Genomic DNA, 27,986 nt, shown 5'->3' with positions numbered 1-27,986 from the left:
ATTTGGGACTTCTGCCAGAACCAAGGGGACTAAGGACCCTGGGGCTAGCGACCCCCTGGTGCTGAACAGGAACAGTGTCCTTTTGGCCCCACTTTATTCCCGCTGGATTTTCTGAGTTCACACATCAACAGCAAGTACAGGTCACCAGGCCACAACCTTACCATACTTGAGGGTTTTTTTTTTTTTTTCATCCCAAAATGACACTCGGGTATAGTCCACTTACATACCATGTTTTTAAAAACAACAAACAAACACAAAAGCAATTTAATGCCCAAACGGAAAGAGAATAGAGAAATGAGAAGAAAGTAACATTTTACTGCATGTATTTCCGGGTGTGACGGCTCAGGCAGGAAGGCGTGAGGGGCTGTAACGAAGTAGTCAGGGAGTTACAAGTTTGGACTTCAAGAAGTGAGAGGACCGGAGCAATTCCTAACCATACGGGAAAATCAAAGAGCAGAGCTGACCGGTAAGTGAGGGTGAGCACTGCAGTCAGCAGTCCCTGCTGAGGTTCTGGGTAATGAAGTTCTCGGTGAAGGTCAGTGGCAGATCTGCGAGTCGTGGAAGACGTGAAACAGGCTTCACTGCACAGAGTGGTAGCCAGCCGGCTTTCCTGTTCTCCGTCCACCAAATGCCAGGAGTGTCACTTCCAGTCACTGCAACAACCCAAAAGCCTGCCTGCCCCCAGGGGGCAGCAGCATCCCGGGGGAGCCCCAGAGAGGTGGGCTGTAGGGACACCAGGGTCGAGGTGCTGGCCTCCCAGACTTGAGCACTGCAGAGCTCCAGGAGGAAGGGGAGGAAGGGGAGGAAGGGGAGGAAGGGGAGGAAGGGGAGGAAGGGGAGGAAGGGAGTCTCGTAGTATTCTCTGTCTGTCTCCTCTGCCACCACCAGGCTCCGTCCCCAGGGGCCAGAGGGCCGAGCAAGGCGAGGACGAACCTCATCCTGCCCTCAGCCTCCCCCACAGGCAGAACGTGTGGCATTGGCTAGGGTCAGCCGGCGTGGGAGGCAAAGTCTGAGCCTGGAAGCTTGGCCAGGACCAGGTGACTCAGGCTCCTGGTTCACGTCCCTTTGCTTCTCAATTTCCCCTTGTCTTCCATGCAACCCCAAGGGAGCGGGACACCCCTCCAAATGCCGATGCCCTTGTGAGCAAGACCCCACCAGTAGTTCGGCCAGACTCGAGGGTACAGCGGTAACCGAATGGGATATGGGCAATCCCGGGGCAGGGGTGTAGCAGGTGAGGGTGCGAGTGCTCATTTGCATATCATTTGTCAACAGTGCCCTGGAGGGTAGCCTCAGACTTCCCAAGCTTCCCTCAGGGAGGCCTGTTATGTCCACATCCTCCCACACCAAGGGGGACAAGGGCTGCAGACCAGCAGGAGCTTGGGGAACAAGGGGGCACCGCCTGGCCCTCTCAGTGTGTAGCAATCCCCTCTGGATGGGGTGCATATGGAGTAAGATGACAGGGGCCTCTGGTTACCCCCAACCAGGTGCATAGTGGCCCAGCTGGCCCCCAAAGCAGACTGGGCATTCAGTCGGCAGAGCATCCCCTGCACCCACCCAGCCTTGCTGCACAAAGTGGGAGTTCATGCACATGACTGGGTGCACAGGACACCCAGTTCAGGTCCTACTAATGAGCAGGTTCTAAGGTCAGCACATGATGTAAGAATCTACATATATCCAGAATCACTCTCCAAAACCTACCCCTGCACACGCACCATGTTAGAGACCAGCGCATAGACCTGCAGTTTATCCAACACGGCAGCTTTGTTCTCCAGCTTGGAAACAGATCTCTATTTCTTCAATTGGGGTGTGCATGACAGCCACCTACCCAGAGAGCTGCCACATGGTGAGGAAGCCCAGGCCGCACAGAGAGGTGGCCTATAGGTGTTCCAGCTGACAGTCCTCAGGGATGTCCCGGCCGACAGCCACCGTCCACGGCCAGACCTCTGGGTGAGCCAGCCTTCCGATGATCTGAGCCCCCTGCTCTTGAGCCACCCCAGCCTTCACATCTCCCAGGTGAGACCCCAGACATCACAGAGCAGAGATAAACCACCTCCACTGTGTCTGCATCTGAATTCCTAGCCCACAGAATAGGGAGTAAATTTTGTTCTCGATGCCTAAGAGCACTGTGTGGTGCACATTAAGAGGCAGCCGGTTTGTAGGACAGCTCTAAACATCTGAGCAACACTCGGCTTAGCAAATGGCTCACGCTAGCAGCGGCACGGAGGAACAGAGACAGGCCAAGGGAGAGGCAAAATCTAACCACAAGCTCCATCGGGGCAGGACGTTAGCTTGGAGACCAGAGGCATGGCCCCAGCCGCTTAAATTATTTGTTCCAAAAAAATGTGTGTAGCTGAATTCTCGTAGGTTAAACACATGATGGATCCCACCAGAGGAACTCTGGAAAGACCTGTGGCTTGACAGATGATAAGCTGAATTGTCTAGAAGGACACACCGAGGTTTGTATAGGATTGTCCAATGTAGCCAATGACGAGCGAACTCAGGGACGTCATTTGTCCTCCTGGCTCTGGAGGTGGCTGGGCCACGTCAGATGATGGTACAGCCACAGCAGTACCGCTCGGGGTAATCGACCGCATACACTCTGTGGTCTGTGCCATAGATGTAGTAGACGTAAGTCTGTCCTTGGTACCAGTAATGCACTTCTGTGAGGGGGATCAGCTCAATGGTCTGGCGCTGGGGAAACAATGGGCCAAGAAAAACTTCAGTGTTCTATTCAAGTCACTTGCCTGCTCAAGAACCTTCAGTAGCTCCCTACTTCCTAGGAGATGAAGTTCACGCTCTGGAGTGGGCATTATGGCTCCCGTGTGGCTTTCTAGGTGTGTCTCCTACTACTCCCCTTCACACACACTAAGCTCTGGTCCAAACGGACTTCTCAGCATTAGCCACCATCTGATGATATGTTTCACAAAGTGGGGGCACAGTCATCCCCAGGGGCGTCCCAGGATGTATGGTAAGCTACCAGCCAAATGGGACATCTTTCAGAAGCATTACTTTTTAGATGGGGAGGAAGGGCAGAGAAAGGTGGAAGATAAAGCCATTTTAAGCATTTCTATATTAATACAGCCATGGAGATATTAGGGAGTCGATTATACAATTTGAATTAAATTTTAAGGTAAAACAATGACACCAAAGAAATTTCAAAATCTGGTGGTCCGCTTCAGGCTTTTTTTTCTCAGGACTCTCCCTCCCTCACCATGGTCTTGCATTGACCTTCCTTTGAGAGAGGTCTTTCTCAAACCCTCCCTCTCTTTTAGAAATGGAGAAACTGAGGCCCATAGGCTCATGGAATTTCAGGTTTGGAAGACCATCCAGGTCAAGCCCCGTGTGTTTAATGCTCAAATCTCCTCCCAGCACCACCCTGTACCTAAGAGCCTGGGGCAGTCACTGCCCCCAGCAGAGGGATCCTAAAGCCCCTCATGCTCCGGCCCCTTCTCTGAGCAGTTATTCTACAACCTTCCCAAACTGTGGGACCCTGAATGGAACATGGCAGACCACCTTGGGAGGAGAACACTAGCGTCCTACTGAAACACGCGCCTCCATCAGCTTCGGGTGCTGCTGTGTTAGGGAGAGCTACGTACAGCTGACGTAGGAAAGTTACTCGCCATCGCTGAAGCTAAGCTTCCTTGGGCACGTCCCGTGGTCCAGGCTTTGCATCAAAACCCCAAAGTTCTTCTGCACAAGATGCTTCTTTGTCCCAGACTCACATCTAGGGGGTCCCCAAGCCCAGAGGGAGGTGGTGTGGACAGCCCAGGATTAGACCCTCTGAGGGTCTAACTTCAGGAAGTTCCATTCCTTGGGAACAGTTCCAAGTCCTCTCTCGGTAGGTGATAGTCCAGAGGCCACCGGGGAAAGGGAAACAGGCCAGGCAGGGGATTTTGAGAAACAGGCCAGGCAGGGGATTTTGGGAAACAGGCTCCCCACTGCACGGGAGGGGCAGCCGAAGGGCAGTGTGACATTGTGGCAGGAAGAGGGTACTCAAAGTCAAGAAGTGCCTCTTCCATGAAGGTCCCTGCATGATCTTGCACTTGCTTGTTCTAGGAAGTGGGGATAAAAGCTTCTATGCCACAGAGTTGCTGAGATCACCAAATGAGATCCGGGGACTTCCCGTATGCCAGAAAGTGGTGTCTAAGTGATAATTTTGGAAATCAAAGGCAGAAGACCCCTCTTTGATATTTTGTTATGGAAGACACAAAATGGGCACCAAGAGACAAGAAAAGGTGGGAGCCCACATCACTGCTCTGAGTGCCTGGGCAGCAGGATCCTTTCCGACCTTTTCTGCCAGGATCAAAAGGGACAACAATACCACCCCCTCCGGCCTCCATTTGCTTCTGATTCAAAAGGCTACAGATTGATTAGGACATCAGCTGCCATCAAGTGGCTGCCTTGTAATCAGCCACGGATCTGTTGGCACACCTTGGCACCCCCCAGGACGAGCCGTTTCCAGGTCTGAGAGCAATGGGGGTTGGGGGGGGCACGGTGTCATGACAGGTGTATGCTCAGGCTCACTCCACTCGCTAACTTCTCAATCCTGAACAAAATATCAGCATGCATCTCTGTCTACAAATGCAGGACCAGAAAGATTCATAGAAGAGCCCTTTTCTCCCATGGCACTCTCTTTTAACAAAATCCACCCACCTGCCCCCGGTTTTACCCTTCCCTGCTCCGGGACTGGTTCACAGGGGGCTTGTGTTGCCCAAGACAGGACTGTCCTGTAGGGGAGAGCCCCCGAAGATCCAGGCCTGTCACAGACACACTGTGTGGTCTCAGGCAGCTCACTTCCCCTATTCAGCCTCAGTTGCCCCAGCTGCCAAATCAAGGGCTCAAAATCAGATGGTCAGTCTCAGAAGTAAAAGAATCCCAGAATAACTGCGAGTGCCTGCAAGCTGCTAAAATCAGGCCCTTATCTTCTTCCCATTCCCGGAGTCAATACCCCAATGTTGGGGGCTCTTTGTGTGACCCACACCATTAATACTAGTGAGGCGAGAGCAAAGTCCCACAGGGGTGATGCTCTGGGGGCTTCCGTGGACACTGTTCTTGCCTCACATTCCTGCACATCTGCTTCTTCTCTGCTACTCACAGCCCATCGTTCTTCTGCAGGGTCCTGTCCTTGAGATACAGAACCCCCCTCGCACACAGGGAGCACAACCAAACAACACGAGGCCAGCTTCCTCAGCCCCAGGCACACCGTTGCTGAGGTGTAACTGGTGCTCAGAGCTCCTGTGGGATGGGGCAGCGAGCCGACCCTCATCACACTGCGCCCTTCTGTGACCCCTGCCCCTCCGGCTCTGCCCCCCCCCACCTCCTTGACAGGTTTCTCCTGGGAGCCCTTTCTTCATAAATGTCCTGCACACAAGCTCTCGTCTCGAAGCTGCTTCTGCAGGCCCCACCCTAAGGCAACGTCCAACCCAGCTTATTCTACAGACGAGGACACTGAGGCCCTAAAAAGGAAGAGCGTGGCTTGGAGCCACAAGCGGGTGCCAACCTGGGACGGGAACTGTCCCTGCGGTGTGTCTGGCCCCAGATCCCCCTCAGCGGAGACCCCAGTAAACCTGCACTGGCTCTCAAGGAACGGTGTATCTTGAACGCAGCGAGTAGCAACATTTGGCTTGGAGCTAGGAAGTGGGTTCTGCTCCTGGGCTCTTCCACTAAGCAGCTGTGTGATTTTAGGTAAATTACTTCCACTCCCCGAGCTTCCTCTGATTTACTGGAAACGTCATGGGTTGGGGCTAGGCAGGGGTAGCCGACAACAGCCCACAGGCCAGAGCCAACCCGTCAGCCCATGTAGTATTCCTAGCGTTTTCAAATTTTTGTTCTCAATATTGAAAAATTGGAAGGTTCCATATAAAAATCTGGGGTCTCAGAAGGTCTGAAATCGCTGCCCTTTTGCCTACACAAAGATGAGTGGTGGCCCACCCCTTTGGATAAGGCGGCTCTCCCACCCATGTTACTACCCAGCGGTGGCAGGCCTTTGAGTTTGCAGTACCCCAAATCCGTGATTTCTGAGGCCCATTGCCGCTCCAAGATGGTCATCATTACTTTTTAATAAGTGCATCCTTCTCTCTCCTGCAGACAGGGGAGACGTGCAGAGAGAGAAGGGGAAATATTTATTGCAAAGGGACCAGAGGGAAAAGGGACATTTTGAGCACCAGGTTCCAGGCATTTAAAGTACTGCATCTCTACCAAAACCCGAGGTGGTGCAAACACTGGTGAGAAATCGGACTTCAGGGAGAAGGAAGTAGCTGGCCCAGGACCACATTGAGACACAGGAAAACCAGGAATTAAGCCTAGTCTATAAGACTCAGGAGCTCCGGCGCTGGCCATTCCCTGGCCAAACCCCCAGCTCCCCCAGCCCCCAGCCACCTGCTGCCATGACCACTCAAAGCCGCAACGGGCACCACCGCCACCTAGTGGCCATCCCGACACAGCACCAAAGCAACCCTTAGGCCCGAAGCCGTCCCTGCCCACGACAGAAAGTGCTCCTGAGGGGCAGGACTCCGGGTTCCAGACTTGCCTACGACCCCGAGTCTTGAACTTTCCCTCTCCCTCTCTGACGATTCTAACACATGGGGTTAGAGTCAAAATCACGCTGAGCCACAGTCCTGCTTGAAACCCGACAATAAATAGCTTCCCATTGCTCTCAGGATAAGAATCCTAATCTCTATGTCCAGTGGTCCCGCCTGCCCCTGAGGCCCCACACTGCTCTGCTCTCTGCCCTCTGGACACATGGGCCTCTGGTCAGTCTCTAGTACTCCCCCCTGACCCCCCTTCCTAAGCCAGGGCTCCTTTCCTCCACCATTCCCCTAGCTGGCGCCTTCCCTCCCTTCTCTGGAAGGGGCCCTCCAGCCAAGGGAACAGCCCATTCCTTCATGTGACCAGAGGGCCAGCACCCTCCGAGCCCTAGTCCGGCCCCAGAAGCCTCCCAACAGCCCCCAGTCCCCACCCCACTCACCTGCTGCAGGACTCGGGCCCGGGAGGCCAGGGCAGCGCTGTGCTCGGCAATGCCCCTCTGGGAGGCCAGAGAGATCTCCCGCAGCGGGAAATCCACAATGGGGTACACCTGCAGGAGAGATGCAGCCCGCCTCGCTGGCCTGAGGCTGTCAGCACCTGGAGCCTTGCAGCTCTGATTCACAGGGGTGGAAAACGAGCCCAGACAGGGGAGGGCCCGAGGCCACCCAGTGAGTGGTTGGGGATTGTTTAACCTCCAGGGGCCTTTGATTACGCACCAAGAAAGGGGGGCTGTGGACCGAGCACTCCTTCACCTGCAGCCCACTCTCTCACCCTGCACCCCTCTGCTGCTCTCTGACTCGGGCGGGGGGTGGGCCTTCCTGAGGGGCGATGCCCCAGCTGAGCCAGACTGACTGGGGCAAAGAAAGGAGGCTGAGGATTATTATTCCGACATAAAAAAGCAGGAAACCTTGCCAGTTTCGACAACATGGATGGGCACTGAGGCCGTTATGCTAAAGCAGATAAATCAGAGAAAGACAAATACTGTATGATCTCACTTACATGTGGGATCTAAAAAACAAACTCATAGATTCAGAAACAGATTGCTGGTTGTGGGGTATGAAATGGGAGAAGGGGGTAAAAAGGTACAAATGTAGTTATAAAATAAGTAAGTCCTAGGGATGCGATTGATGTACAACGTGGTAACTGCAGTTAATAGTACTGTGTTGTATATTTGAAAGCTGCTCAGAGTCTAGATCCTAAAAGTTCTCATCATAAGAAAATAAAAATTGTAAGTGTGTGGCGAGGGACGTTAACTAGACATTGTGGTGATCATTTCACAACACATACAAATATTGAATCACTGTGCTGTACACCTGAAAATAATGTATGTGATTATGCCTCAATTTTTAAAAATACATACTATAAAGTGAAAGAAAGCCAATCTGAAAAGGCTACTTACTGTAAAAAAAAAAAAGAAAGAAAGAAAGAAAGAGAGAGGGAGAAAAAAAAAAGGAGGCTGAGCACCTGACCCTCTTAAAGAAAACAGGCCCTCTCAGACGTCCAACGCTTCTTGGCCAAGTTCCCTGCCAAGGCCTACAGCAGAGGTTGGCAAATCTCTTCTATAAAGGGCCACACAGTAACTATCTTAGGCTCTGTAGGCCACAGGGTCCCTGTCTCAACTACTTGACTCTGCCCTTGCGGCAGGAAAACAGCCACAGACAATATGTAAACAAACAGGCATGGCTGTGTTCCAATAAAACTTTATTTACAAAAGCAGGCCAAGGGCCAAGGACCACTGGCATGTCTCATGTCTTAGCTCCTTGCTCTGCACAACTCACATCCCTCCTGTCCCACTGCCCTCTGCTGTTCCTCAAGGCCTCCCTCTGCAGCTCCCTCTGCTGGACACCTTGGCTCCAGAGCCCACAGGGTCCACTCCCCCACGGCACTATTCGGGTCTTTGCCTGGTGTCACTTCCCAGCCCCCAGCTGAACCCACACCCATTCCTGTCTCTTTCCCCTGCTTGCACGTTTTCCGTGACCCTTACCACCATCTGACATTGGGGTGAAATATTATTACCTTCTCCCTCACCAGACTATGAGATCTATGAGGGCAAAGGTTTTGTTTTACGGTATCCCCAGGGCCTACAATAGTGCCTAGTATGAGAGGAGGGTCTCAAGGTTCATGTCAGGGTGTGGAAGGAGGAAGGGAGGGGTCGAGCATGTGGAATTCGAGAGAGAACTGGCCCCCCCCAGGTCCCAGCAGGTTCTCCCCTGCTCAGCAGCACTGTTCCCGCCCAGCCTGTCTTTCCATGAGAAGCAGCCCTCACAGGAGTGAGGGGAGAACCGAGGTTCCCTTGTGATGGTCTTGGAAGCCCTCCTTACCATGGTGCTTTCATCCTTAAAGAGGCTTTCTCCTTTGGCTTTAGCAAGGAGCTCCCCAGGGCAATTCAGTCGGTGCTCAGACACGAACTCAAACAGGCTGTTTTTCCTGGAAGTGGAGAGGATGAGGAACGGAGTACACGGTGTGTGGGATGAAGAACACAGGCTGGAGGGCTTGCATTCCTACCGCTGGGACCTCGGGCAAGCTCCTTAGCATCCTCATCTGTACCATGGGAAACCGGTAAAGTACTGACAGCTCTGTTCTATTACCTCATTCGGTCCTCACCTGTGAAGTGCTTCGCACGGTGCCCCACAGGAGAACCCCGTAATGCCTGGGGGCCTCCCCTGACACCTGACACGGGGATTTCAGACCCAGGGGCCTCTCCCCTTCCCAAGGCACCTGAAGCCCTTTCCTTCCGGCACAGGTCCCTGCACTGTGAAAGCCCCAGCCAAGTGGAGTTTCTCCGCAGGAACCAGTCCAGGCCACGTCCCCCGGCCACCCCCACTGGGCCACAGCGTTGAGACACTGCCACATACCACACGATGACCAGCTGGATGAAGTGCAACAGTTTCTTCTCTCCCTTGCAGGTGGCACAGGTCTTGTTGCCCCTCCCTGAGCAGGTGCTGCACCTGAGAGGGGCACATGGTCAGCACCACGTGGGTAGTCGGGGGGGCCTGGCAGCTCCTCGAGGGCTCACCCCAAATCCTTCCTCATAGAGGTGGACTAAGGTGAGCCTCAATTGCTTCCACCTGCCCACCATCTAGACCTCCTGCTTCTGGTGGCAATGCCCCAGTTTCCCTTTGGAGACCACCCTTTTCCCACCCTGACCACATGGATTGTGGGCTTGCCCCCACCCCTTCTATGACCAGCTTGGGACCTGGGCTTCGCCCATCAGCTTATTCCATCTGTCCGGCCACAGGGGCTGGCACAAAGATGAGTACATGACCCTGGTAAGTGCAATGAGATCTGCCCTCAAAATTTTTGTGAAGCTATCAGCAAAGGCATATGCTTTTTGACTGAGGCTACTAAGCTTGGAGCTGTTGGTTGTCCCCTCTGTCACCACAAGAGACAGCTTGCCTGAGAATGAAGCCAACACAAAGGAAAGCAGGGTGAGGGATGGAGACAGAGTCCTGGTGACATTGTTTAAGCACCTGGATCCAGCTGAACCTGAAGCCATCCCAGAAATATAATCCTGGACTTTTCTGTTACAAGGGCAGAATTTTTTTTGTTAAGCTCATTTGAAATAGGATTCTTTCACTTGTAAACAAAAGAAACCTGAGCTTCTTTCCAAATCAAAGACCTTCTTTACCAACCACAGGTGGCAGGTCTGCCAAAGCTTTGCTCTCTGGCTTCTTAGAAGGATGGCCTGGGCCTCAATGAACCAAAAGTATCATTAACCAACACAACTCTGAATAGTCTCACTCCTCATGGTTTCCTGTTTCCCTTTAAAGATTTATAAATACATTAAGGACATGATTTACAAAATGCAATGACCCAGTATTTGCAAAGCCCTGGGAACAGAGATGGAACTTTGTCGATTTAGTCAGTCAACCAACCTTCCTTGACTCCTCCACTCAAGCCCTGCAATGAGTTATAAATAAAGGTTTGCCTAGGTCCTGATCCTCAGAGAGTTACAGATCTCACCTACAGATCTGGTTTTCTGTGTTCATTTCCTCACCATGTGAGCAGGAAGAAGTCTCCCCTCCTTCCTCCCTTCCTCTCCACAGTGCCTCATTCCTTACATCTGACCCATAGATGGCTGGATGAGTTCTAGTCTCATCTCAAAATAGCAAGCCTGGAGGAAAGCTCACCCATTCTACAAATATTTACTGAGCACCTGCTAGGCACAGCGTTCTGGGGCACAAGAGTGACAAGACAGGGCACCTGACCGCCCTCCAGAAGGGCAGATGATGAAAAGCAAGAAAGCTGGTAAGTGAGAGCCCTTCACCTCGGTGCTGGGGAGACCCGCTCGTACCTCCGCCGGCCAGACCCCGAGCACATCTGACACCTGCGGGACTGCTTGGCTTTGCGCTTGGCTCCACTGCAGGATGGGCACCTCACCTGTGGACACAGCAGAGCCTCAGCCCCCGCTGGCCTCCCAGGGAAGAGGGGCAAAGGGCATCCTGAGACCCGCTTCAAATCCCAACGTGGTGACCTTGAACAAGCCACTTCCTCTCCCTGGGCCTCCGCTCCCGCAGCTGGAAGGTGGGAGGGGTGAATGTTGTGGACCTTTGGGCCCCTCCAGCTGTAGCCTTCAAAGATGCTACATCCTCGCCTCTGTGTTTCTCCTGAGACACCATCCTCCCCTGCTCCTCTTGGGTCCCCACCACCCCTGAGACTGCACCCTGACCAAATGGCCATGGCCAGAGGGACTGGGAAGAGGGACAGGCTGGCTGAGTTGGGGATGGGGAGCTCGGTCTTGGAAAGGCCCCAAGGCTACGCTCCCACAGTTGGCTCAGAGTGGACTGCGGAGACACTCCAGGAAAAGCCTAAGGGAGGAGGGTGGGGAGGAAGGAGAGCAGGGGTGGAGGGAGGAACACAAAAGACCACAGGAAGGGGCTCCAAGAAGGCCCGAAGGAGGCATATGGCAGGAGTGAAGGCAGAGGTGACAGAAGGGCCCCACAGGTGGCACATGAGTAGGCAGAGGAACATACACAGCAGGGGGAAGGTGGGCATCCAAAGTGTGGCAGGGCAGGTGGGCAGAGAGAAGGATGGAGGAAGGCGTGGCCTAGAGTGGCAAGTGGTCAATGTGTGTCTAAAAGATCAGAGCGAAGGGGGAGAGCGGAGGACATGTGAGGAGCGTGGGCTTCCTCCTGGGAGGTCAGCAGCCCTGAAGGGTTCTGAAGAGGAGGCTGATGGCTCCAGAGCCTGGCTGTGCACTTAGGGACCTGTACTAGGTTGAACAGTGTCTCCCCCGTCCCCAACCACCACCACCATTTACATCCACCAGAGAACCTCAGAATGTGCCTTTATTTGGAAAGAGTCTTGGCAGGTGTCATTAGTTAAGATGAGGTCATGCTGGACTAGGGTGGGCCCTCACAAGGACGCCTGAGGAGACCCAGGACACACGTGCAGAAGGCCACGTGACAACAGAGGCAGAGGATGGAGTGGTGCAGCAAGGACTGGGGACTGCCAGAAGCTAGCAGTGTGGCTCAGGGCCTCCAGAAAGAACCAACCCTGCTCACACCTTGATTTTGGACTTCCAGCCTCCAGAAATGTGAGAGAATAAATATCACTTCTTTTAAGCCCCCCAGTTTGTGGTAATTTATTACAGAAGCCCTAGGGCACTAACTCAAGGCCCCCATCTATTCTGGCCCTCGAAGCCCCCTGAACTTCACCTTCAGACTCATCACCGAATACTACATGTGCTGGTCACCTGTCGGTCTTCCCCAAGGACAGAACGTCCCCGGTGGGAAGGCCCCCAGGTCTGAGTCCTCTTACAGGGGCCCAGCACTGAGCGGGTACTCAGTCTCAACAAATGTTTGCAGACAGATGAGAAACAGAGAGAATTAAAATCATGAACCATAAACCATCAAAGTGAACAAAGGCCAGTAGCGAATGCCCAATCCAATTTTCCCATTTTACAGGTGAGCAAACGGAGGCCCAGAAAGGGAAGATGACTTGCCTCAGGTCACACTGTTAGTGGAGGAGCCCCGGGCCCCCAGCCCAGCCCTCCGTCCCTGCAGGGCCCCTCCTCCCCCAAGATCATTAACTCACCAGCAGCCACCCAGGACTCACCATGCCGGCCCCATGGCAGCCGCTGCATTTGTAATGCCCACGCCCACGACATTTGTGGCATCCCTGGAAGTGAAAAGCTCTCCTTGGCTCCAGTTTCCCAAGCACCAACGCCTCCTGATTTCACCAGCCCCACACCCACCCCATGGCGTCCCCAGTCCCAGGCCCAGCATGGGAAGACGGCCATTCTCATTTGCCTAGGATTCCACAGGGCCTTGAATGCCAAACCAAGGAGATCATATTACCATCTCTTCGGGGCCCCAGCCCAGTCTGTTCTCCAAGCTCCATGTCCTAACTCACGCTCCCAGGCTAAACCACAAAGGCCGGTGTCCTTGGCCCACTGAATAGCTAAGAGGTCTTTGGGAATAGAAGTCATAAAAAAAATGCACAGCATTTCTGTGAAAGGCAAAGAGTTAGCTATTGGAATCTAATCCCTGAATCAAAATAGCCTTTCCACTCTTGAGAAAAGAACGGAACCCGCTCTGGACCTCTCAAAGTCCTCGTTATCATATGATGCTACAAAAACTCAGAGGGGAAAGTTACATGCTTGAATCAAGTTCTAAAGTGAAAATGAGAACATAATAGGAAATATCTCATCTGTGCTTTTGTAATACATTAGGTTAGCCTCGCCTCGTGTCATGATTATACTTCCATAAAATGGGACAGGAGTCAAATTCTGTCCCTTTACTGACTTTGCTGAAAATCCAAATAATGTTTGAGCTTTATTTTATATCTGTTTCATTCATCACTTCAGCTGTTTACTGTCAGGCAAAAATAAAAAACAAAAAATAAATTAAAAACACTCAGATGGTCTAGGAATGTGAACACTCACTGTTTAAAGCTGGTGACAGTTTGGTAAATAGAATGATCCTTTCGCTATGTGACTACTCCCTAATTTGCATGGAATTTTGTATGGGTCTATATTCCACACTCTGGGTTTCCTTAGAGTTCGCCTTGCTGATAGCCAAGGAATGAACCACCGGTCTGCATTCTGGGTTTCCTTTCTAAAAAGATAAAGTTTGAAGAAATATACAGTGCCTGGGAAAGCAGCTCAGAGAGAAGGGCAAAGATGCCAACAATCACGTTACCTTGACCAGTGACGAGTGAGGGACTTGAAACTTCCTCATGTCTTCCTGAAACATCGGGGGGACCTGGACCTTGATGTCCCAAAGCCTGGGGGAGGTCCCTCTTTGTGGCCCATCCACTGACTGGTCTGATACAGAAAGGGATCGTTGTAAGGCCAGTGAACAGCTGCAAGGACAAGCTTTCATTTATTTACCAAATAGTACGGACCTTTCACTTGACGCCAGGCATTAGGCAAGATCCTGGGCTACGGGACAGGTAGACAAGGAGCCCCTCAGAGTCCATGGTTAAGCACCCAAGTGTTGGGAGTTGAACAGACCTGGTTTGACTCCTGATTCTTCCACTTCCTAGCTATGTAACTCCAGGCAAGTTACTCTACCTCTCCAACCTTCAACTCTCTTCTCTCCCAAATGAGATAAATTTAGGGTACCCACCAGATAGGATGGTAGTGAAAATTAAATAGAAGGCATAGAAATGCTGAGCACCAGGCTGGCCCCTGAGAGGGATCAATAACAAGAACTACCATCACTATCGTGACCGTCCCCACCTCCTTCTTTCTCCTCCCCCCTCCTCCGTTCAAGGAGATAGGACAGGGGCAACCACCATACGAGGTCATAGGATATGCAGAGAGCTTTGGACCAGAGCTGCATAAAGGCTCTGAAAACTCAGAAGACTGGCTCCTTCTATTGGGGAAAGTGTCAGCAGGTGAAGAAATCCTGAAAGGCTTCATGAAAGAGGTGACACAGGAGCTGAGTCTTGAAGGATGAACCAGAGTGGTCATCAGAGAAAGAAGGGCATAGGGCTCCCCAGGGAGAACCCTCAGCCTCCAAGCAGGGTTCAGCAGCAGGTGGGATGGCACAGTGAACAGGGTCCTAGGGCCTCCGGGAGGCACTGGAGTTGGCCTCAAAGGCAGGCGGATGCCCAAGCACACACGCTGCCTTTGTCTGTGACCAAAGGCAAACACTAGACTTTCTGCAAACCACTTCCCAGACAGGAAGGATTTGCTGAGATCAGCGCTGGAAAGTCCAAGATGAAAGCTCACCCTCTCTTTTTCCAGGGGATGGGGAAACTGAGGCTGCCAGCAGAAGCGCATCTTATCCAGGGTTAGTGGCTAAGACGTGTCCTGCTATTTTCCACCAGCCCCTATCAGATTTGCTCCCAATTAAACTGATTTCACTTACTAGTAAAGGGTTGAAATGTCCATTCGCTTATTCTGGATTCGGTAAAAGTCTCTAGTCGATACTACAGAGGGAAAAAAGCCCAGCATGTTCACACTCATGCCCTTTAGGAAGACAACATTATACAAAACGAAGAAGCTTCCCACCTGCTGAGCCTCAGAGGGGAAATCGAAAGGCCCCACTCCCAGCACCACAGGCTGCTGAGAAGAAGCTGGCAACGACGATTTCTGCTCCAGATACCCCCAGACGTCTGCGGGGAGATCAGTCAGCCCCAGGAAATCTCTCCTGACAGGCTCACAACTGGGGTGGTTTCAGCCCTCCATTTCTTTATACCCAGAATGTTCTACAAGGCAAGCTGCGGAGCAGCAAAACTGCCCTTTGATAGATGGAGACCGATGGAGTCTGCTTCTCCAAACGTCCTCTTCGGAGGAATTTTTCTGCCTGATGTCAAGAGCCTCCTTCTTGAGCTCATCCACAAAAATCACAAAACAGGAAGGGGTCTTGGACACCAGCTGCTCCTCCTTTGACTCTGGAGGAGACAGAGCTCAGAGAGGCTGGCTGACTTGCCCAAGTTCACACAGCTACACTAGGCGCTTCTTCCGCCAGCCTCCTGTCCTAAGCGCTCCCTGCGAGGCTTGTGTGGCTTTGGTGGGACCGTACGCTCACCTGTGCCAGTGACACTGGAAAGTGTGGACTCCAAACCCGTCCCATGGCCCAGTCAACGCAGAAGGTGACACAAGTACCTGTTGTGGCCTCAGTACCAGGATCTCCCTGGAGCTTCAGGCCCAAGGGTAACGAATTAATGATTCCTTGGCACAGATGTGACTTGGGGGATCGAGGGGGCCAGATGGAGCTTTCTCGGCCCACCCCTGCTGGAAGCAGGTTAGTCATGTGTTTAAGGACGTGGACTTTGGGCCAGCAAACCCCAGTTAGAGTCCTAGCTCTGTCACTCCCAGCGGTACGTTTGGGGCAAGTAACTCCACCTCTCTAAACTTCCAGTTCCTCGCCCTTGAACAGGTGACCGTCATATCTACCGTGCAGGGTGGCCACCGAGGACTTCATATGACGTATATGTGATGTGCTTCCCACGACGCCCAGCACGTTTGAGCTTTTCAGCGGACCACAGACCAGAGAAGCGGCACAAAGGGCTTCAGGGTCACCCCTCTTCATACGCGCCACCCCCCCAAGACTCCTTTCTCCCGTTTGCCATCACACAAGCCACCCCCCACCCAGGACCTAATGCCTGAGGCGCCCCAGGGTGCCCGCCAGGCCCAGGCCCCCTTACCCTGCAGAGGGTCTGCTGCTTGAGCTTCTGGATGACGAGGTCACCGGCGGCTGCGCGGCCATAGCAGCATTTGGAGCTCACAAAGCTGAGGAGGGCTTCCCGAGCCACTTCCTCTGTCACCATGGGGACTCTGCTGGGGACAGAGCACAGAAGCAGGGTCTCTGGAAAGGGCCTCCAGGCTCCACCGGGCCAGCCAGCCCGCTCTTAACCGAGGCCGGCAGAAAGGGAAGGGCCTGGCCGCGGCCCACCGTGGTGGGAAAGCACTCAGGGCTCCATCTGGGGCGGGCGTCTCTGGCACAGGGAGCTGTGTGAACAGACGCCCGCAGCGGGAACACAGTTCTTTCTAGAGGACAGTAAAACTTCTTTAGCTAAAGCGCAGGGCTCACAAGAAAGGCTGAGAGAATCTCAGAACTCAAACACACACACACACACACACACACACACATTTAAACATGAATTAGGCCATTTTACAGATGAGGAAAACTGAGGTCTGCAGAAGATGTCACACAGCTAGAAGGAGGCAAAGTTAGGCTAGACCCCGTGCCTGCCCTTGGAGACCTTGATCTCAGCCAGAGGAGCTGTGAGCAGGGTTCACGGGAAGACCCCGGCCGGGAGCTATCTGACTGAGGTGCCCACAGAGAGCACCGTGAGCCTGCTGGGCCGCAGCGGCTGTGGCTGTGAGGGGCGCACAACCAATGGCCACCTCCTTGGCGCTCTCTTTGGAGGCCTCCCCGTCCTCCTAGAAAAGCCTGCCCTGAGGCCCAGCTGCCGTGTGCCCTCCTAGCCAAGCCCTCCCCTGCCAACACCTACCGGAAGCAGGAGTCCTCTCCTCCTTCCCCTCCCTCCCATCTCCATTTACTTCTCCACAGCAGCCTGACTCCGCACAGTAGGACAGGGATGTCTCCAGCACCCCGGGCCTGGGGCACCGGGGGGCCTGCGTGCATGCAGGAGGTGTGGGGCCTAGAATGGCCCAGAGGGCTCCACAGAGGAAGCGGGGTCTGCCCTAGGCACGGAAGGTGGGCGGCCAGGGAGGAGAAGGGGAGGCGCTCCAGGCTGCAGTGGGGCCAGGAGCACCCAGGAGACTCCTTGGAGGCAGGACAGAGCCACCCAGCCAAGAGGCGGGACCCAGAAAGCGGGGCTCCACCTTCTCTCTGCACAAAGCTGGCGCTCTGCCCAGAGTTCTGGGCCCAGGGGTCAACAGACTTCTTCGGTGAAGGGCTAGAGAGTAAATATTTTCGGTTTCAAGGGCTGTGCAGTCTCTGCCTCACTCACCCCCTTCTGCTGGTGTAGTACAAAAACAGTCACAGACAGTAAGCAAACAAGTGAGCGTGGCTCTCTGTTCTGATAAAACTTGATTTACAAAAATAGGCAGTGGGTTGGATTAGACCCGGGGGCTACAGTTTATAACCCCTGGTCCACACTCTGGTTCTCAACCCCAGTTTGGTAGCCAAACAGCCTGGGGAGCTTGGTAAAATACACATTCCTGGCCTCTGTCCCTGGAGAATCTGATCCAGCAGGTCTGGGATCCTGAGGCCCTGGCAGGGTTGAGATCCATGGACCCTAAAATCCCCAAGGAAGGCTCTTGCGGGGGGGGCAAGGGCGACATCCTATGTGATGGCACCAGCTCACCTGTGTTCCATGAATGAGGACCAGCACCTTTGTTCCAGGGGTCTCCCGGGAGCCTCCAAAGGTGGGAAGAATATCTGCTGTCCTGGGGGAGAGGGGAGGGGGCAGGGGCTCAACAGCCTAGCCCAAAGGCACAGGTGTTTGTGGGGCAAAAGAAGGAAAGACTGGCTGAAGGTGAGGCTGAATGAGACAAAGGGAAAGAGCCCCACATGCTAATGCAGCTAATGCAAGAAGAATGGTTCTCAAACCAGCATGATTCCAGTCTTAAACAGACAGGGATATGGTCATGGAATGTTCGTGGACACAGGGCTGATGCCCCATGTCCTCCCGTTCCCCCCCAATGGTGACAAGAGGCTTCCCAGGGCGCCCCAGAGGAGAGGCAAGCCATCCCAGCCCTGGCCTGGTCCAGAGACGTCTCCCCCAACCAGCATGAGCCCCAGGAAGAGGCTGCAGGAACCAAGACCTCACAGACTTACCACCTCCTTGAAGAAGCCAGTCACAGCTGGTCAGTCTCTCCAGGAGCTCAGCTGGGGGCGCCAGAGGACTCTCGGCCTCGAAGCTAAGGTCCACCACACCTGTGGGAGGAAGGCAGGCCTGAGCCTCCGGGGGGTGGCGAGGAGAGAGGGAGGGGCGGTTCACCGGAAGCTGCCAAGTGAGGCTGGGTGCGTTATTTTTTTTTTTATTTTATTATGTTATGTTAGTCACCATACAACCTGTCATGGTGGTTGGCACAGAGTAGGTACCCAGCAAGTAGGAGTTGCCGTTCCGAATGTTTTTCTCACCAGGATTATTCGTGCCGCTCCTATCACACACCACCCATCCCTGCCTGCCCTGCAGATGGGTGCCCGAGTGAGACTGGCTTAAACTGTGAGCCTTTTCAATAACGCACCCAGCCTCCATACAATAACGCACCCAGCCTCCATACAATGCATTATTGAAAAGGCTCACAGTTTAAGCCAGTCTCACTCGGGCACCCATCTGCAGGGCAGGCAGGGATGGGGTGGGGTGTGATAGGAGCGGCACGAATAATCCTGGTGAGAAAAACATTCGGAACGGCAACTCCTGCTTGCTGGGTACCTACTCTGTGCCAACCACCATGACAGATGCTTTAGAAACAGGATCGTACCCCAGGACCCCAGGGGACAGTGACTGAATTAGAGAGGCTTACACGCTTCTCATCAAGAGATGCATCTGTGTCTCCTCGTCTTGGACGCGGGCAGGCTTGAGACTGCTTCAAGCAAGGGAACGCTGTGGACAGAAGCCATGAAGAGACCACAGCTTCTACTTCTTGCCCTCTTGAGCCCTGAGCCGCTGTGTAAGACATCAGGCTGCCTTACCGGGGAGACCACATGGACCACATGGAGACCCGAAGACCACATGGAGAGAAGCCCAGCCGAGCGCAGCCTTCCCGCCACTCCACCATCCTGCCGAGCCAGCAAGCACATGAGCAAAGCCGTCGGGCTCCGCCAGGCCAGGCCAGCTGCCCGCTGAGTACCCCTGAGTGACCCTGTTACGGACTGCGGGTCCATGGCCCCCCACATTCATATGCCGAAGCCCTGACCCCCCTCATGGAATGGGATTCCGTGTTGGGGCCTTTGGGAGGTGATCAGGTTTAGATGAGGTCATGCACAGAGCCCCCGTGGTGGGATTAGTGCCCTGGCAGGAAAAGAAAGAGACTCGGGCCCTTTCTCTCTCTGCCCTGTGAGCTTCTGGTGAGAAGGCAGCAGGCGGCAAGCCAGAAGCAGCCTCTCACCAGCCCCGGGTCTACCGGTGCCTGGAGCTTGGGATTCCCAGCTTCCAGAACTGAGAAAGAAATGTTTGCTTCTAGTAGCCAGGAAGCCTATGGTGTTTTGTCGTAGCAACCCACACTGACTAAGACAGACCCTAATGGATTATACAGGGAGCAGAAGAATCAGCTGAGTCCTGCCCAAATTCCAGACGCACAAAACCATGAACTATAATAAAATGGGGGCTGTCTTAAGGTACTGAGGTGCGCAGTGGTTTTTTTTATGCAGCTTCCCATAATAGGCAGTCTTGGCTCTGGGACTCCCCACAAACCTGAACAAGACTTTCTTGGAGCCACACCGCAGTCTGAGGCGCCTTGCTTCCCACTCTCCTCTCACAGGTGTACCCCCCTGCGGTGTGGTCCTGCAGGCGGTCTCGGCCCACACCTGCTCCCGCTGCCCTTTGCCTTTCGCATGTGTTTCTGAGGGACCTCTGACACATCTAATGACACCAGTGGGTGTCCGCTTCTCAGATGGCCCAAACTGACACTTGTCGCCCCATTCTCCTAATGGGGGGATGGGGCTCAGAAAAGCTGTGGCTCACCCAAGATCATGAGGCCCGTGAGTGATGGAGCTGGGTTCAAACCAGGACTCACTGTTCTCCAAAGCCCATGTTCTTCCCAAGTATTTTTCATGAGGCAGCCCCTGCGGAAGAATCACTCACTACACACCTACTGTTCAAACCTCATCTTCTACACCTGAAACTCATGTAACACTGCATGTTAATTATACTTCAATTTTTTAGATTTAAGTTTAAGTTTATAAAAACCCTCAACTTGATCTGCCAGGCTATGAAAGAGATACCCATAGCCCTGAGTCTCCAAGGAAGGAAAGCACAAAAATAAGAATTGGCTCCCAGAAACGCTGGACAACTCATAAAGCATCTCCCCACCTGCTGCTACACCCCACCCTCCCACCTGGAGATACGGGAGGCAGGACTTCTAACTCCGCTCCACATGAGGCGTCTGAGGCTCAGAGAGGTTACTCCAGTAGTCCTAGGGTGCACAGCTGTGAAGTCAGAGCAGGCTAGAGGCTCCTTGTTCCAGTTCCAGCACACTGGGCCACCCCATAAACCCATTCCCTGCAGCCCCCGAGCTGGGGGACAAGAACTCCTCAGCTCTGTCTTTCCAGTGCCCAGTATGATTACAGGAAGTTGACTTTAAAGGGTAAGCTGATAAATGGTCAGTGGAAAGTAATTCTCTCTGCATGAAGTCACTGAACACACTCTGGTCAACAGCTGATCCATCTCAGCCCCTAGATCCCTCCTTTTTTTTTTTTTCCTCAGCTCTTTAAAGCCTAGCACTCTTTCCCTCTACAAAAATAAAAATAATATGCCCTGTCCTTTCAAGTTTAATAAAAACAGAGGCCAAAAGAAGCAGCAGATCCTATTCTAAGTTGGAGCAGCTGGGGCTATCTGGCAGTGGGAGGGCAGATGGGGAGGAATGCTGAAACCCACAGCCATGCACAGTGCGGGGGGTGGTCATTAAGACAAATGAACCATCTCATTCTTCCACTCCCCCCAACTTAGAAGTGTCTCAGTCCTCTGACAATAAGGAATGCATAGGCATCTCTAAGGTTTCTCCTTGCAGGAAATTTACAAAGGAAGCTGAAATAGATGAATGTGTATAGATGTAGAGAGTGCTTTTCTTAGCAGGAAAGCTTATCTTTGTAAACAAACGACTCTGTGCAGAAACAGGTGAGAGACCTGGGGTAGAGATGGGTGTGATGCAAAGGGACGTCAACCCAAAGCTTCACACTGGTGCCTGCTGAAGTGTACTGAAGTCCCCAAGATGATAACTCATCGGGAATTATCATTCATATCTTGGTTCTGAACATTGTTTGCTCCTGATAAGTGGATTAGCATTTTCAGCTATTTTAGCCACCAGGGATCGGCAAAACTTTTCTGCAAATAGACAAGTAGTAAATACTGTCGATTTTGCGGGCCATACGGTCTGTTTCAATTACTCTGCTCAGCTGAAAGCGGCCATAGATAATGCACAACTACGTAAGCATGGCTTTGTGCTAATAAAACTTGACAAAAACAGGCCGTGGGTCAGACTTGGCCCTTGAGCCTTATTTTGCCCACGCTGCCCTAGACACTCATGGGTAGATTTGAGGGAGGGTCAGAAAGAGGGAAGCTGGAATTTGAACCTTTCTGGGACCAGGGCCCGTGCATGTCATTGCAATTCCCGTGAGCCCGGTTATCAGCGTTAAGGATAAAGGTCAGGGTTGGACCGTAGCCAAGGCTGTCTGTCCGGAGTCAGAATTCCTGAGGCACGGTGGTTAGGAACCTGGGCTCGGATATGTCTGAGTCATGGACTGCATGATACTGTGCCAGCCACACATCCTTGCAGAACTCAAGCCCCTGCCCCTGGGGCTGTGAAACAGAACAGATGATATTAGCACCCATCTAATAAGACAATGTGCACACAGCTCATAGCCCCGAGCCTGGCATTCAAGAAACGCTCAGTCAATGCCTTGGACCTGAGGAGGGAGGGTCTTCCTCTTTCTTTGTGCTCCTTTAAGCCAGAGGGGAAAATGTCAAGCATAGAAAGAAAGGCAAGACCTGCACAGCCCTCTCCCCGGGGATGGCCCCCGCCCAGCCCGAGGTCTTGGGTCTGCTGGGGCATCCAGACTCTGCGCTGCTAGAAGACAGAGAAATGCCAATACAGCTGCGACGTCTGGCTGGAAACCAAACAAAGAGGCAGGAAGAGGGGAAGAATAAGAGGTGGGAAACTCAGAGCTCCATCCATCAACCAGGAGCCACCCTGACCTCGCAGGGCAGTCGTAATTCGTCAGAACTAAATTAATCTCACCATTATGTTATGTACAAAAAGAAAGGGCTCCAGGCTGACCTACAGGCAGATGCGTCATTTCCTGTGCAGATCTCAGCGGGTACAACAGGAACGTGGACGTCACGGGTCATTGTGTGACGCCCAGCATGGGGCACTCCAAAGGGGGCCCCCCCAGCCGCATCACTGTTTCCACAGGGTCGGGGCTGAGTTGCAGCTGGGCCACCCCACCCTAAGACATGCATTGTGTCCCGTGGCTCACAAAGGGATGGTGCGGGTGTGATCTTTTTCTGCATTTAACGACAACCACTGTTTTCTGTTTTCCCGGCTTTGTGGAAGCACGAGACTCAGAGGTGGGATCTGGGGCAACGAGCTCACAGGTTCACAGCAGAGCCAGAAAGAGTACTTACGACCCAGATCCTAACTCTAAGCCAATGACCTTTCCACTTCGCTGAACGCCCTATCGCTCCATGCAAATGGCATCAAGTGGTTGCTGAGAAAGCTATGCAAAGCGTCTCTAAGGTAGTGCTCACCAGCCACCAGCAATTTTTCTTTTGTGTAGAAAGGAATTTTTCTTGTGGAGCAAGGTATAATTAATGGATAACCTCTTTAACTTCCTCTTTTTAAAATGCCATTCCCTTTATTTCTGAGGATAAAAGGAGTCCACATCTTCTGCCTCCGATTCCAGGACTAATCATCTTAAAAACACTAAAATCGGTCCACCTCTCTGTTCAGATGGCGCCCCACTGCCATCTTGCTTTTGTTTGTTTCCTACCTTGTCTCCTCCAACAGGCGTGAGGGTCCCTTTCAGACAGAGAACCCCCCCTTCCTGCATACAGTCAGTGCACTTAAATACACTGTGGTTTGAACGGCACTGAAGATGGTACAGGAGAGACTCAGGTGGTCTAATCCACACACACATGAAACAGACTGGGGTTGGCCAGGAGCAAAGAGGAGAGGCAAGTGGGGAATTGTTGAATGGGGTTAGAGATGAAAGGATTCTGGAGATAGATGGTGGTGATAGTTGCACAATAATGGGAATGTACTTAATATCGCCGAACAGCACAGGTAAAAAGGGTTAAGATGGCAAATTTCGTGTTATGTGTATTTTACCATAATTTAAAGTAATAAAAACAGGAGAATCAGGTGATCACAAGAGAAAGAAAAGAGTCTTGCTTGCCAAGAAGAACAAATAATTGGCTACGTTATGTAAGAGTCTTCATAGCAAGACCAGAAAGGCTGACCAGGCCATCCCATCTCTTAAACACCGCAGTGGCTCACTACAGCCTAAAGCTTTTTTTTTTTTTGAGAGAGAGAGAGTGAGAGAGAGAGAGCACAAGTAGGGGGAATCGGCAGAAGGAGAGGGAGAAGCAGACTCCCCACTGAGCAGGGAGCCCGACGCGGGACTTGATCCCAGGACCCCAGGGTCATGACCTGAGCCGAAGGCAGACACCCAATCGACTGAGCCACCCAGGCGCCCACCACAGCCCACAGCTAACAACTAAGCTCCGGCCCTTAGCAGAGAAGGCCCTGTATTAACTGGCCCTATATTACCTGTGGAGTCTCCTCCCCTGCTGGGGTTAAAAAACCTCCCCACGTTGCCTAGAACAGGTGAGAGAAGGGAAAACAGTCCCTGTGGCCGGGGAGGGGTGGGGACAAAGAACAGAGCAGAAAGGGGGGAGGAGAGAGAAAAGCCTCCTTGGGGCTTGAGAGGAGAGAGACGTGTGGGAGCTTTCAGGTGGGAGCCAACGAGAACATATTTGGGAGAGCAAACCCAAGGCCCGCCGTGGGAGGGAGATCAGCATCAAGAGAAACGGGGAGAAGGCCGGGGCGAAGTTGTCCTTGGAGTTCTTCAGGCCCCTCTGGCATGCCAAGAGACAGCCTGGCAAATGTTACAACAAATGTCCAATTCGTTGGGATGTGTAAGTCTTGCTTTGTAGAAAGCGTCACCATGCCAAGACAGGGTCACGGGGCAAGGAAGGCAAAGGGGGTGTAAGGGCTGGCTTGTCACTTCGGGACACTGATGTTGGCCTTCACCCTGACACGTGTACTGTGCCATTTCTCCCAGGCCTTGTTCGGGCTGTTCCTGCCCAGGACACACCCCCTCCACTCCCTCAGCCTGACTCAGCCCAGGCCTGACGTCCTACAAAGCCTGCCTGGGGGTGCTCTCCCCTCCCTGTGCCCCTCCGTACTCTGTTGTCACTTTTGCCAAACAGCTTTCTACGAATTGTTTAGAAAAAGTCCAGCTGGGGGTCTGCCTCCCCCACGAGGCTTTGAACACCTGAAAAGTAGATCAGTGCATTCATCCTTATTCCCCCATCCATGAGCACAGCTCCAAATAGCTAGCCTACTGTGTAGTCTAGGGGGAGAGTCACTTTATTTTTTAGGGCCCTGGTCTTCTTTCCCTACAACAGGGCTCGGGGAATACAGTCAGTGGGAGGAGCACTTGGGAAAACAGAGAGAAAGGGACACTCTATCTTTCCATTAAGAGTTGCCCCATGAGGTCAGGGCCAAATTGGCAGGGAGGGCCTGCACTCCTGGTGGCCGTACCTCCCTCCTAAGGGATGTGCGAGATACACTAAAGCCCCACGGTCAGTCACCAAGGCCCTTGGAAGCTGGGCCCCTACCATGAAGTCCAGCATCTTTCCCACCAAGTTACCCTGGATAGCTTCATCCAGTCTCTGGTCTCCAACTCAGAGCTGGGCATGAAAGAGTGTCTTTGGGTGACAGACCAGGGTACCAAGGGAAGAGTCCCATCCCTCAGCACTGGGTCACTGATGGTGACAGTGGTGTGGCTTCAGATCATTTCTCCCCGTCCCCAGCTATCAGCGCCCAAGAGTAAGGAGCTGCCATCTAGGTCCTATTGTCCAGAATCACAGCAGCCCCCTCCTCCAATTATGGGGTGGGGCTCGTCTGACTTGAAGAGGCTCTTGCACACCATTTCTGGGAGGGGATTCAGTCTGTAATAAAATAAGTTGTATTACAAGGAATATGATTTTTAGAATAAGGGAGGGGATTTTTCTTCTTCGTCTCTGGGCTAGGATATCTCCCTCTAAGAGAAGAGTGATTGAAACCACATTACATCTGGGCCTATTGGAAAAACAAGACCTGGTCATGCTAGAAAAGAAAAAACTCTGAAGGCTTCTTATTTAAAACAGGGAACAGACCTGTTCTGAGTAGCCTGGGGGCAGGGGGATGGGGGGGTTGTAGAATCCAGACCAAAGAGTAGAAGTGCCAGGGAAAGAGAGATCACCTAAATGTAGGAAAGAATTCCTGACCGCTTCAGCTATGGAAGGCAGACCGGCCCATCACCGGAAGCGTCTCAGCCAATGGCGGGAGGTGTTGCCATGAGCCGAATGCTGTCAGAGCTAAGGCCGAGTTAAGAGACCTTCATGCTGACTTCCACGTGGACGCCACATCCCAGAATGTCTCTGTCCATGCCCACTTTCTGTCCCACAGTGTGTCATTGGAAGAAGATATTCTCTCTCTAAAGCTGCCCACATTCCAGACTCAAAAACTGAGGGGACGACATTTTCGTGACTGGGGAGGGTAACTCAACTGGGACAAAGTCCCTCGCCTAAGGAGGGACGTTTCAATTATCTAAGTCCCATAGCAGGCTCCCTTTCCGAAACCTGGACAAATACTGACCTAGTTTCAGAGTTCATCAGCATTGTTTCTAAAAACTTTTCTGAACAATCTCATGCCTTGCAGTAGACCCTATGGTTTGATTATATTGGAAACCAGCATGTAGGGTGACACTATGACAGAATCAGAGTCTTTAGAATTTTAAGGGAACTAAAGAATTAACCTTACTCTCACCTGGCTTACCAAAAGGCATGATGCCAAAACACAAACACTGCAGGTGATAATATTTTTCATTAATAGCAGTTTAATTTTAAAGCTCTGGGAGACAGAATCTGATAATTTTCTAGAGTCAACATTTATTCCATGCTTACTCGACTCTGAGTGATGCTGTAGGCACTTCGCATCCAATTAATCTTTCACCACTTCTTCCACATGACATGATCTATGTTTTTATTGTGAGAAATGTAGCCCAGAGAGGTTAAGCGACTTGAGCAAAGTCACCCAACAATTAGGAGGCAGAGCTTGGATCTGAATCCAGATCCAACTTAGCCCATTGTTACTAAGAAAGTCCTACTGTAAACTGCAAGACTGATAATGAGCAGTGTTTCAAAGAGGAAAAATTGCTTTTGATTATTAGTAGAACCTTATAAAATTATGACTACACAATTTCCAATATATCAGAGATCAGATTAGGTCCAGCTCAAATACATGATAAAATATCTCTGTACAGTCTCCCACTTCAATGTGAAAAAGGATTCCAACAAAATTTTAAATGCGTTGCTTAGATTTACATGGGCTTATTTCATATCCCACTTCAGTTCTGAAACTGAAAGACAATAGAGCTGGACCTGCACAGGACCTTCAAAGTCCCCAAGTTCGGGAACCATGAAAATGTACTAGCGTCACAAGCTTCTCTGGGATTCAAATGAAAGCTGAGGACCACCCCCCACCCCCTAGAAAACTACATTCATACAACATTTTGCCCTCACCTTCGTGGTCTTCAAATTAGGGAATCCTGACCCATCTCCTTTTATAGATGGAGAAACAGGCTCAGAGAGGTTAAGTGACCTGCCCAAAATCACACAGCCAATTCATAGCAGAGCCAGGACCCGAACCCCAGCCTCCCAATCCCCAATCTGATACTCTTCCACACACTGTCCCTTCCAAATTCAGGATCAGACATTTTTTTTTAAACATGGCACATTTCTTCCTAAAATGCCATTTCTGGGGCACCTGGTGGGCTCAGTCGTTAAGTGTCTGCCTTTGGCTCAGGTCATGATCCCAGGGTTCTGGGATCGAGCCCCACATCGGGCTCTCTGCTCAGCGGGAAGCCTGCTTCTCCCTCTCCCACTCCCCCAGCTTGTGTTCCCTCTCTCGCTGTCTCTGTCAAATAAATAAATAAATAAAATCTTTAAAATAAATAAATAAAATGCCATTTCTGTCTTCATCTCTTTAAATAGTCCTTAGATTCCATTGTATTTCTGTCCCAGGAATGACAGCATTGGGGTCACCAGGACTGTGTTTCTCGAGCAATAATGAACACGCCCCTCTTTGCAAGAGGAAGATCACCAGTAAAGATCTTCCAGGAATGTCTTTCAAATTAACCTCACCTCAGAACTGAGCCCAAGTGTGGTATTCAGGCTCACATGTGGCTGGGGCGAGAGGGGGTTGGGGAACCGTCAGCCAGAGAAAGGAAGATTGAAGGATACAAGACTGGGACGGGGTTACCATGGTCAGGGAGGAAAGTTCTCGTCTTGGTTGTTACCATCCTCCTGCACTGCCCAGAGGCACATGCTGGAAGAACAGCCAGCAGGCTGCAAATGGGCTTTCCACACGAAAGGAAGGAAGGAAGGAAGGATGCTCTCAGCAACACAGACCCAGAACCCAAGACAGCACAGAGGCCAGAGGGAAGATTTCGGCCAGTGCTGGCCACAGAAGTGAGCTCCCCGGGTCCCCCCGGCTGTACTTACTGTCGTTGTCACTCAGATCCCTGTCCATGGTGCAGACGTCCAGCCCAGGAGGTGTTTGACTTCCCTGTGGGCTCCGGCCGCTGGCATCTGAGGGACCACCCTCG

The 27,986-nt window shown here is 52.3% G+C and overlaps 1 protein-coding gene across 1 annotated transcript; it reads right to left on the bottom strand.

Moving 5' to 3' along the window:
• Positions 1-27,936, bottom strand: SSUH2 (ssu-2 homolog). The gene is made up of 12 exons (XM_036099889.2): positions 27,883-27,936; positions 18,228-18,326; positions 17,755-17,836; positions 16,126-16,255; positions 14,844-14,904; positions 13,668-13,792; positions 12,583-12,645; positions 10,820-10,905; positions 9,381-9,473; positions 8,847-8,952; positions 6,968-7,075; positions 1-2,691 (listed from the first exon to the last, which is right to left on the bottom strand). The coding sequence occupies exons 1-12, from the start codon at positions 27,908-27,910 to the stop codon at positions 2,545-2,547; spliced, it is 1,128 nt and encodes a 375-aa protein (XP_035955782.1). The 5' UTR covers positions 27,911-27,936; the 3' UTR covers positions 1-2,544.
• Between the last annotated feature and the right edge of the window lie 50 nt (positions 27,937-27,986).

Source organism: Halichoerus grypus, chromosome 1, assembly GCF_964656455.1.
Source record: "Halichoerus grypus chromosome 1, mHalGry1.hap1.1, whole genome shotgun sequence".
Taxonomy (NCBI): domain Eukaryota; kingdom Metazoa; phylum Chordata; class Mammalia; order Carnivora; family Phocidae; genus Halichoerus; species Halichoerus grypus.
The sequence above is the reverse complement of the archived record's forward strand: the minus strand, read 5'-3'. Positions and strand labels throughout refer to the sequence as shown.

Excerpts from the sequence above, each read along its gene's own strand:
- SSUH2 (XM_036099889.2), bottom strand. The coding sequence starts at position 27,910 with ATGGACAGGGATCTGAGTGACAACGACA. Across the intron at positions 12,646-13,667 it reads CTCACTCGTCACTGGTCAAG|GGATGCCACAAATGTCGTGG; the intron begins GTAACGTGATTG and ends TTTCACTTCCAG. Across the intron at positions 10,906-12,582 it reads GCTGCCATGGGGCCGGCATG|GTGAGGTGCCCATCCTGCAG; the intron begins GTGAGTCCTGGG and ends CTGTGTCCACAG.